This window comes from Sinocyclocheilus rhinocerous, unplaced genomic scaffold, assembly GCF_001515625.1.
Source record: "Sinocyclocheilus rhinocerous isolate Xijiao unplaced genomic scaffold, SAMN03320098_v1.1 scaffold63, whole genome shotgun sequence".
Taxonomy (NCBI): Eukaryota; Metazoa; Chordata; class Actinopteri; order Cypriniformes; family Cyprinidae; genus Sinocyclocheilus; species Sinocyclocheilus rhinocerous.
The window spans coordinates 1,334,244-1,345,793 of record NW_015659563.1 but is presented as its reverse complement, the minus strand read 5'-3'; the positions used below and the strand labels follow the sequence as shown (position 1 = coordinate 1,345,793).

Below are 11,550 nucleotides of genomic sequence, written 5' to 3'. Positions count from 1 at the left end.
TTTTTCCAGCTGTGGTGGCAGGACTATTTCTCATGGACCACGCGTTTGCGTTTTCATGTGGACGGAGATTTTTTTTTAAGAAGGAAAAACTCGTAAAAATACACGTGTGAACATGGCCTTATTTTAACTAAAAAAGACAATAGTACATAAAATAAGAACAAATAAATTAATGACCATCAATAGCACAAACAATAAATGTTTTCAGTTAGGTCTAACTATAATTTATACTCAACTGTAAAATAACACTGTATAATGAAAGGCAGCAGCAGGTTTATTTAGGCTGCTGTCTCTTTAAGACCTCATGCACGGATCTAATATACTGATACACAATAAGAATGTTTGCGGGAGCGTGACACACACGTTGCGGGAGAGGGCGGTAATGGTCAGAAATTCAGCGGGAGCGGGCTTAAGAAAACTGTCCCGCTCAGGGCTCTAGGCTGCGCGTCAACACACACAAGTTTTTTTCTCGCGCTCCCCCATCTCCACCCCTAATCATTAGTGCTGCTTGTTCGGTCTTTGACAGAACATATAGGACAATTTTTAAATAGCGCCATAAACAAAATTTATTTCAAATTTAATTCAAGCACTTTCAAGGACCTATGTTTGTTTTCAAGTACTTTCCAGGCCTTGAATCCAAATTCTGATCAAAAATTAGCCTTCCTAATACGAGGTGACATGTGACACAGAAGAACACAAAAGTGGCTTGTAGGTACATTTTCAGGCGTTTAATGAGACTCAGAGGTGGCATGAGTGCAATTAAATTCATACATTCATGTGGAGATTAATGTTTTAAATATAAAATTTTGAATACAGAAATATTAAATGATTTAAATAACTGAAATCACACAAGTTTTTTTCTCGCGCTCCCCCATCTCCACCCCTAATCATTAGTGCTGCTTGTTCGGTCTTTGACAGAACATATAGGACAATTTTTAAATAGCGCCATAAACTAAATTTATTTCAAATTTAATTCAAGCACTTTCAAGGACCTATGTTTGTTTTCAAGTACTTTCCAGGCCTTGAATCCATATGTCTAAAATTCAAGTACTTTCAAGAAGTGTGGGAACCCTGTCCACAGTGCCTTAAAAAGTCTAAAATTTGTTTGATCAAATTTAAGGCCATAATAACTCTTAAACAGTATAACAAAAGTCTTAATTATCATTTTAAGTAGCTTTAAATTTGGGGTCAGAAAAACAGCGATACAGATATGCGTTACGGATGTATGGAAGCCCATTTCCACCATGTAAGAAAAAAGCTTTATCTTATAATTATGACTTTTTTTAAAATTCATAATTATGACTTTGTATGTCATAATTTAAATTTTTTGTCTCAGTTTTGACTTAGTATGTCGTAATGTTGACTTTTTTTTCTCATAATTGTGACTTACTGTAGTACATAATTTAGATTTTTTTTACCTCAGTTTTGTCTTAGAATGTCAACATTTTGACTTTTTATCTCATAACTTGACTTTTTAATCTTTTAATTGTGGTTTATGTCAGTTTTGACTTTTATTTCAATTTCAACGTATGTCATAATTTCAACTTTTGATTTCATAATTAATACTTATTTTAAAATTTAAAAAACGAATTTTGACTTTTCATCTCAGATCTATGACTTAAATCATTTTTTAAATACATGTCAGAAATGATACATAGATATGTGATGCATAGATTATTAAACTTCAAATGGCTATGATTCAAATAAACAAAACGCTGTTGCACATTCAGCAGGATTGTGGCCTCAGAGCAGTTCACGATCAGTGAATACCGCACATTTATGACTAATGATTGCTTATGTTTTCGTTACGTTATGTCTCTTTTTGAATGAGCAGCTGAAAGTAGTAAAGCATAGACATTTCTGAATGTTTAATGAAGTAAAAGAATCTGAGATTCCTGATTTATTTTGAGATTGTATGGGTTTGTTGTGTAGCACCATGCTATATTAATTTAATTTGTGCAGGTCTTAAAATAGGTCTTGTGAAGTCTTAAATTTGATCTTAAAAACTCTGCAGAAACCCGGATTCAAGCAGCAGCAGCAGCATATGTTACATGCTATTACATGTTACCCCAACACTGGGCTTAAGTGTCCATATACTTCTTGGAGCCACTCTAGCAACATTATAATGCAAGTGTAGTAACTTCCACAAGGACAATTAGCCAATCAGTTGATTAATCTGAGGATGAGATCAGGAAGAGTAATTACCTCATCAGGAAGTAAATCAATCAGGACTCAAACTGTGTTTGTGTTTGTCCAGGATTTGATGGGTTGACATGTTGGTTGTTCCACAGCAGGTACCCAACGCTCATCGTGACTGGGTTTGTGCTCTGGGCGTCGTGCCGGCGTCTCCCATCCTGCTGAGTGGCTGTAGAGGAGGAGTTCTCAAACTCTGGCACACAGACACCCTGAGTCTGCTGGGAGAACTCCGAGGCCATGAGAGCCCCATCAACAGCATCTCTACCAACAGCAGCCATCTGTTTACCGCATCAGAGTGAGTGTTACACACACGTGAAACTGCGACTGGGAATCGAGAACTGGTTTAAATTCAGAACTAAAGCTGAACTGGGTCATTTGCTGTGTAATCAAAGGGCCCTCATTTTTACAGATATTGTTGCAAAGTAGATTCAAAGTAAAATACATGAAAAGTCTAGTAAAAAAATAACCTAGTTTGCATATATTTTGCACTATATTAACAGAAAGATATTTAATAATTTCCATTTATATGCACCAATGTAACGGTATAATTTATGGTAATAAACAATGATAAACATTTTAACGCATGTCAATTGCCTGAGGACACTTCCATGAACATTTTTGAGTGATAATGCATAAGAATTGTTGAATCAGAGTTTTGAGTCAGTTCATTTAAATGGATCATTTGAATCGAATAAAACAAGGAAATGAACTGAACTTACAAGCTCTTAAATTCTGTTTGTAGCCCTCTTCTACTCTAGAGACAACAAAGGATAGCAAAACTAACGTTGGGATATTTAGGAGTTCAAATAAAAAGTCCATTCAATTTGTTGTACAATTCACAATATTGCTTTTTTTTCTTTTTTCTTTTTCTTTTTTGTATAGGCAGCACATTTATATAATATATCAAAATAATAATATCAAAATAGCACCCATCAAAAACTCTATTTAATTTCACAAAGTTCTGTGAAATGTTAACTGAAACAAAACTAAAAAGTAATTCAAAATATTAGTGCAAACTGTAGTAGTATCTTAATGATACTAAAACACTGATGTGGACAGAAACTACAACAATAATACAGCATGACCCATGTTTTTTTTTTGTTTTTTTTTAAATAATGCATTTTTTGCAAACTCATGAGTTATTGTTTTAAATCGGTCTGTCATTATTTTTCATCTATTATTCACTTCATGTCAAAAATTAAATGATCTGAGAAGTCAAAATTGACAGTGTTATTACTGGTTATTATTTTTTATCATATATTTATTAAACAAACGTATAAGGTTTGTTGTAATAAATGGGGCTTAATAAATAATAAATATTTATTTGAAAAAACAAATTAAAAAATAGTATTATTTATGTTTAGTATCTAGTATACTGTATGTGTTTTGTTTTCTGTACAGTCAGGATCCATTATTTGGAGGGGCTTTCCTCCTCAAAAGTACTAAAACACATATCCAGGGCCCTCATTTATCAACAGTGCATACGCACAGATGTGTGTGTAAGAACAGTTTCACGCAAAGTGTGGGATCTACCAACTTGTACTTATACGTAGAAAAGTATGTAAATATAAGCACACCTCTGAGCATGCTTACGCAGAGAATCTAGTGGTAGAATAGCGACACTACACATACAAAGCATTTAAGTGTGTCACAGTACGCATTATGCAACCCACATATGTCCTGTGTTTCCTTTAATTATAAAACATTCAATTTATCATTTGTCTAGTTTTAAACAGACAAGTTGTGTAACTGGTGTCAAACCCTATAAAAGACAGCTGTGACAAATGTTTGTCTCAGACTGTGCAATGGCTTATCTTGCGTTATTTGAAAACTTGGCAAACAATGCGCTCCGTAGAGAACGTGTTTTCAAAGACCGCGCTGAGAGTGAGAGCACAGAACGGCTTCTCAGTCGGTACCGCTTTCTTTGCCATGATTTCGGTGAGGACACACACACTTTACATGATTTATAAAGGGAGGTGTTGTCCCCATATATGCTTCATTGGAGGCGTTTCCGAATGCAAATGAACGTGAACGAGCATGGTACTTACGCACATGTGGGATTTATCAACAATGATTGCTTACTCATGTGCGTAAGAACTGCGTGCGCACGTTTGATAAATACGGATTTTCTTGTACTTAGGCACATTCTAAATTTCATTCATAGGACAAATTTCTAAATTTCTTTTCTACGCACTGTTGATAAATGAGGGCCCAGGATTGTTGTGTAAAACTGGAATCCGAATGATCATTACATTCTTTAGAATTGGCAGCCCTACACTGGTTGATACTCACTCTGACTCTCCTCTGGCTCCACCCTGCAGTGACCGCACAGTGAAGATCTGGCGTGCGAGAGGAAGTCTGGATGGAGCCGCAGATGTGGCCGACGCGATCGACGAGGCCGTCAGTAACTGATGACTCAACTCAACTGCAGTGTTACCACGGTAACACAGCTGCCAAAGACATTTGCACTTTGACCCCACTAATAAAACATGGATATCCAGTTGACTCTTTGGCATTCAACACACACATCCCGACAGAATCTACTCGAATCGGAATCTTCTCACTATGGTTCCTTTGGACATTTCCGAGAGTTCACTGCGTCTTTAGTGATGCCCCACAATTAGGTGAAGTCAACGTCACTTGCTAAATAAAGCTCCTTGTCCTTACAATAACCATGTCAGATCGGTTAATTCTAACAATCAAGAAGATGGCAGTGAAAACAGTCATGTTGACGCAGAGTTCAGTTGAGGAAGAGGAACCGGATCTTCTGTAGCTGGCTTCAATATTCCCGGGCAAACAGAGCGTTATGGAGCGCTAGAGTCTAAGGACTAACTGAGTGAAATCTCACTATAACATATCCAGGTCATAGTTCATCTCAAAATATATATATATATATATATATATAAAAAAAAAGAAATTTAGCATGAAGGCTATTTAAATACATTATGTTTTTTGTTTTGTTTTGTTGCATTATGACAATTATGCATATTTCCCCACAGTTCTTATTACTATAATAGAAAAAAAATCTAATTGTCATTACCTTGTATCTATCTATCCATCTATCCATCTGTCTATCTATCTATCTATCTATCTATCTATCTATGTCTCTCTGTCTATAAAATTTAATTGCAACAAATAACAAAATAAACTTTTTTTTGGCTAATTATTTCTGCTAAAAAAAATCCTTTTAGTGTTCCATGGAGGAGAGAGAGAGTGAATGAATTCTGAAATTCTGAAAAAATCAGGGAAAAATGGCCAAATTATCCTATATTATTTATATTATTAGAAGTTTAGAATAATTGTAATTTTTTTGTTTTGCTTTTGATGTTTTAGGAAAAAAAGGATCTTATACTCAGCAAGGCTGCATTAAATAGAATACATAAACAACTATGTTTTAATTTAAGCTGATTGAATATATACACTTGTATGTATTAGATAATAATAGTAATATATTTATTATAAATACTGTGTTGGTACTGTATAACAATCACCATTGAGAATTAGAATTATTCTATTCTATTCTATTCTATAATAGAGCTGCAAAAAAAAAAGACAGAAAAAATAGATTATCTCGACCCGTTACAGTAAGTAATTAACATTTGAGGAGAAAATGGGGGGAAAACTCCAAGAAAAAGGTCTTTAAAATTGACTTTATTTTGCAAAATATAACTACTTATTTCTGATTTTTTTAAAATATTATTATTATTATTATTATATTCTGTCTGTCTGTCTGTCTGTCTGTCTGTCTGTCTGTCTGTCTGTCTGTCTGTCTGTCTGTCTGTCTGTCTGTCTGTCTGTCTGTCTGTCTGTCTATCTATCTATCTATCTATCTATCTATGTCTCTCTGTCTATAAAATTTAATTGCAACAAATAACAAAATAAACTTTTTTTTGGCTAATTATTTCTGCTAAAAAAAATCCTTTTAGTGTTCCATGGAGGAGAGAGAGAGTGAATGAATTCTGAAATTCTGAAAAAATCAGGGAAAAATGGCCAAATTATCCTATATTATTTATATTATTAGAAGTTTAGAATAATTGTAATTTTTTTGTTTTGCTTTTGATGTTTTAGGAAAAAAAGGATCTTATACTCAGCAAGGCTGCATTAAATAGAATACATAAACAACTATGTTTTAATTTAAGCTGATTGAATATATACACTTGTATGTATTAGATAATAATAGTAATATATTTATTATAAATACTGTGTTGGTACTGTATAACAATCACCATTGAGAATTAGAATTATTCTATTCTATTCTATTCTATAATAGAGCTGCAAAAAAAAAAGACAGAAAAAATAGATTATCTCGACCCGTTACAGTAAGTAATTAACATTTGAGGAGAAAATGGGGGGAAAACTCATGAAAATAATTCCAAGAAAAAGGTCTTTAAAATTGACTTTATTTTGCAAAATATAACTACTTATTTCTGATTTTTTTTAAATATTATTATTATTATTATTATATGTTTATTTTTTTATTTTTGTTCAATTTTTTATTTTTTTGAGGTTGAACTATGACCCTGACTTTTTTTTATCTTTATTTTCACCCAACTGGAATCCCCATGACCTTAACTGAGCTCATGTTTGGTGTCAGTGTAAATCTTTTGGTGTGAAATCATCCTTCTGCTAGTATCACATATATATACTCTCTCAGTGTAGACCGTAACATTATAGTGCTCTGTGTCACACATCACTCTCCTCACACTCGTTCTGTGTTGCTGTCACTCCATTAACCTCGTTCTCACCACTGTTCATGTCTGTTGGGTCTGTGTAGCATTCAGATAAACACACTAGACACTGTTCTGTATCTATTTATCTACTGTGTTGAGCCGTGAGAGGAGAATTACTCGTGCCTGTACCACTCATCTCTGTAGAGCAGTGCTTCTCCCAGACCTCCAGTAAATGTGCTAGTTTACATGTCAGACTGTCTCCCGGCATTGTGCTCGATGAAATAAACATATGAAGACTGACTTAAAAGCTTTTGTAAGCTGGTGTTTAATGCTCTTGGTTTTCCAGCCACGCTTTGGCTTTCTGTATCGATGACGTCTGAGATTTACTCTGGAGGTTTCGTCGTCAACACAATGGCGACCCAATAGTGATTTGAATGTCAGATGTCAATTGAATTAAATGTCATCTGTCAAAAACTACTCTTGAAGTGCAGCTGTTATTATATTATTAATTAAAATGGATGGTGACAAAAGCTGTCCAGCTCCAAAAAGTTTCATAAAAGTAGTTCACAGAACTCTCTATATGAAAATGAGAAATTATGATGATTATGATTATAATGTCATTGTATGCACACTATTAATTTTATTGGAATAAGTTTGGAATTATTATTTTTATATTTTTGAAAAGGAGTTTCCTATACAACCATATTGGAAATTGTGCTTACCGTTATATTTATTAAAATAATAATCAAAATAATTTACTTAAACTGCAAAATCTTCATTTTCATATTTAATTCTGTCAGCTGCTTTTATGATTTATATATACAGTATGCTGATTTGGTGTTCAAGAAACATTTATTATTATTATTATTATTATTATCAATGTTACCAATTATTATTTTTATTTATATACAGTGGTGTGAAAAAGTGTTGGCACCCTTCCTGATTTCTTATTTTTTTGCATGTTTGTCACACTTGTGTCTGTTTGTTTGTGGAAACACTACTGCATACTTTTTGTGATACACTATCATTTAAACTTTGAGGTAAAATAGAAAAATGAAAGAAATTAATCATTTATTCAGTGAGAATGCATTAAATTAATCAAAAGTGACAAAAAAAATTTTTTAATGTTACAAACGATTTTTGTTTCAAATAAATGCTGTTCATTTCAACTTTCTATTAATATATATATATATAGTAACAGTGAGTTGTTTTTGTTTTTTTTAAGTGAACTGTATGTTTTAAAAAAGGATTACTAATACAGGCCACTAGAGCGCAGCATGATAACTGAGCTCAGTCTGCATCATAGAGCACTGTAATGCTCTTCTGTATGTGTTTAGCAGAGCCTGTTCAATCATCAGGTGAAGTTAACCGTGGCTCAGTGGTTTGTGTGTTTCTGTGTGCTCCATCCTTTCTATTCTTTAGGTAGACAAGTTCTTTTGTCATGCAGGATGTTTTAATGTGTGGAATCCATCAGTGTGGCCGTGTGCACCTGTCCTACACATCGCTGAATATCCTCCTGAAGTTTCCACACCCGGCCTCTCAATGCAGAACAGCTGCATCATAATGACTGCGGCTTCCTGCTCTGTGACACGGGCCTCTTAATAGACGCATTAAATCATGGTGAAATATTTATCATCTCTGGCTGTCTCTGGCAAACATTCTCTTTTAAGAAAAAACTTTCTTTTATGTTTGGCTGCAAATGTCAAAACAGACAGAAACGCGGCATCATCCCATTGTCGTTACTCGGCTGAATGCATTAATTATTGATGGATGAAAGTATGAAGCGGTGACATGAAATGGCACAGTGTGACAGCGGAGTCCTGCAGTGGGACATGCTCTTCTCCAAAACCATTTCCAACACAATATATAATAATATCCATCAGAATGGTATTATTTCATTAGAATTACATACAGTTTTTATGATCTCATATTATTTAAGAGACTGCTTAGGAATTGTGCCTTTGTATTTCCAACACAGGGTAATAGGTCATAGGAATTTATTAAAGGGGTCATATGATGCTGCTAAAAAGAACATTATTTTGTGTATTTGGTGTAATGAAATGTGTTTATGTGGTTTAAGGTTCAAAAAACACATTATTTTCCACATACAGATAGACAGACAGACAGACAGACAGATATTGTCACTTTTGATCAATTTAATGCATCCTTGCTAAAAAAAAAAGTATTCTATGTCGGAGACGTGCTAGTTTTCCCAAGGCAGACGAACTTAGAGTGGTTACAATCTTCCGGGTTTAAATCTATTAAATCAAATTTGATTTTGATGCAATATTTACACTAAAGCTCTCAAAGCTCTCTATGGTAAGGGGCATGACATTTCCCGACCAGGCGCCGAGTGCTGCCAATCACAACACACACTGGCCCAGCTAACCAATCACAGCACACACTGGCCCAGCTAACCAATCACAACACACACTGGCCCAGCTAACCAATCACAGCACACACTGACCCAGCTAACCAATGACAGCACATTTTGTATTTCAGAAGGAGGGCCTTCATTTGATACAGGCAGGGCCGGATTTACCTTTTTTCGTGACATAGGCAAAACAAATTTTTGGGCCCCCTTCCCTATTAATATAATAGACCTAATATTACCACCCAAGCAAACAAAAATATTTCTTAACCAGTGGAAACCGTTGCAGTGTTTTCTATCGCAATAAGCGCTTGCATTCAGTCAAAAATCTAATGTAGTTCTTAATTTGTTTGAGAACTGAGAAAGACCATTCCATTAATAGGTGCGGCGACGTGGCCACATAACCACTTCAGGAGTGCATTATTTCTCTAATAATTTTAACGGCCTGGAGTCACAACCACACATCAAGACATTGTTCAGATGATTTGTTTCAAGACATTTGACATGTTTCCGTCCTGAAATCTTGTGTGGGTTGAACTAATTTTTTACGCACCTTATTCCAAACCTTCCGTTGCAAATTCCAAAACGTCATTTTAGAGCTGATAACAGAGGCTTGAGCCATTGATATGCAGGCTTACGCAGTTATTAATGCAGTCTAATGCGGTTATTAGAGAGAGGGAGAGAGAGAGATTAAGTGCGTGTGAATACCATAGACTGTAAAAAAAACATGGACATAGTGTCCGTGACGTCACTCATAGGTTTCAGAAGTGCATTTTTGAAGCCTAAAGTGGGCGGAGCCGACCGCCGCCATCTTGGCAGCGGGTCACTCCCGTATAATCGAAAATGGGCAAAAAGGCGGGACGTGGGTGAAGCTGAGGTGCCCAAGGGCAACCTCCCGCTCCTCTCGTGAAGCCAACACGGAAGTGACCGCCTCTTTGCCCATTTTCGATTATCTGGGAGTGACGCGCGGTGTCGCGCTGCCAAGATGGCGACGGCTGGCTCCGCCCACTTTGAGCTTCAAAAACGCTCTTTGGAAACCTACGGGTGACGTCACGGACACTACGTCCATGTTTTTATACAGTCTATGGAGGTGCCTGGTTGCTGCCGTGCAAAGACAAAATAACTTCGTTTTTGGTCGAAATTAGTTATTGATAATTTTGAAACATATATGACCTCCTTTATCATGTGTATAAGTATCTTGGAGAAAAGCCCACGAGAAACCAAGGCAGAACACAGTATCATCAGTTACCGCTCTTTGACTTTGTTTTAGATCGCTCAAATTAAGTTACGGTGCTCTGCATCTGTTTAGCTGTTCGTCAATATTACTGTGCCAGCCTGGAGTTATACGGTATTCTGCCTCTGTTTTTACTGTACATTAAAGTCTGCGCTTTTAAATTACGGTGTGACTTGTGTACTTTCATACATCTGTCGGCACTTCTTTAGACAAACAAATTAGATAGATCGCGATCTAACAAACTAAGGTCTGCCGCTTTTAAATTACGGTGTGACTTGTGTACTTTCATACATCTGTCTGCAATTCTTTTTAGACAAACAAACTGCTCCATATAACAAAGCACTGTAAAGCAACGACTAGATAACTTGGCAACAATAATTAATCGTAAATAATCTTTAAAGTTTTTTTTTATATATAATGCAGATGCCAGCTCTCAGTCTAGGGCTTCCCACTTCTGCATGTGTGAGGAGTCGAATGCCATGACAGCGTATCCGTTTCCTAGCTTTTCTTGTAACTCGATAAAAAACATTGCAATGAACGTCATCGGAGATGTTTAATTCACAATCATTCTGAGCATTATTCCTGCTGGCGTTCACATCAATCCGCAAGTTGTTCTTATAGGTTAAGCTATTTTCATTCAGTTCGATGTAAAAACAATAGGCTAAGTATGTCTTGCATCCTTTAATGTTAGTGAACATTGCAAATAAATTGGTTGCAAAATGGTATCCACTCACGTTTAACTTTTTGTCTGGTTGTTATGGTCAGAAAAAAAATTGAATTACATTACTATATGTTATAGCCTGTAATGATCACTAGATTTTATATAGATGTTACTATAATGATTCTGTAAATGGTGATCAGCACCCAAATATCGTATATAATGTGGAAGTTACTGCCTTTTGCCTTGGCCTGACATCTCACTTTTTGCAGAGAGTAGGCTACCTACAATAACTTCAAAATAGCGGTAAAAATAAAGTTTGAGATCATTTTCATTAAAACATCTAATTGCCAGATTTCCAGTGTCCTACCCATAATTAATTTTTCTGGACAAATAAAAATCTTTAAAGCCATTTTTCTAAGTT

The 11,550-nt window shown here is 35.3% G+C and overlaps 1 protein-coding gene across 1 annotated transcript in view; it reads left to right on the top strand.

Moving 5' to 3' along the window:
- LOC107723952 (kinesin-like protein KIF21A) overlaps positions 1 to 5,082 on the top strand; it is a 69,443-nt gene extending 64,361 nt beyond the window's left edge. Inside the window, exons 33-34 of the mRNA XM_016532683.1 lie at positions 2,289 to 2,488; positions 4,515 to 5,082. Of these exons, the coding sequence (XP_016388169.1) occupies positions 2,289 to 2,488; positions 4,515 to 4,605 (291 nt within the window). The 3' untranslated portion in view covers positions 4,606 to 5,082. The remainder of the gene's footprint in view (positions 1 to 2,288; positions 2,489 to 4,514) is intronic.
- Positions 5,083 to 11,550: the final 6,468 nt, after the last annotated feature.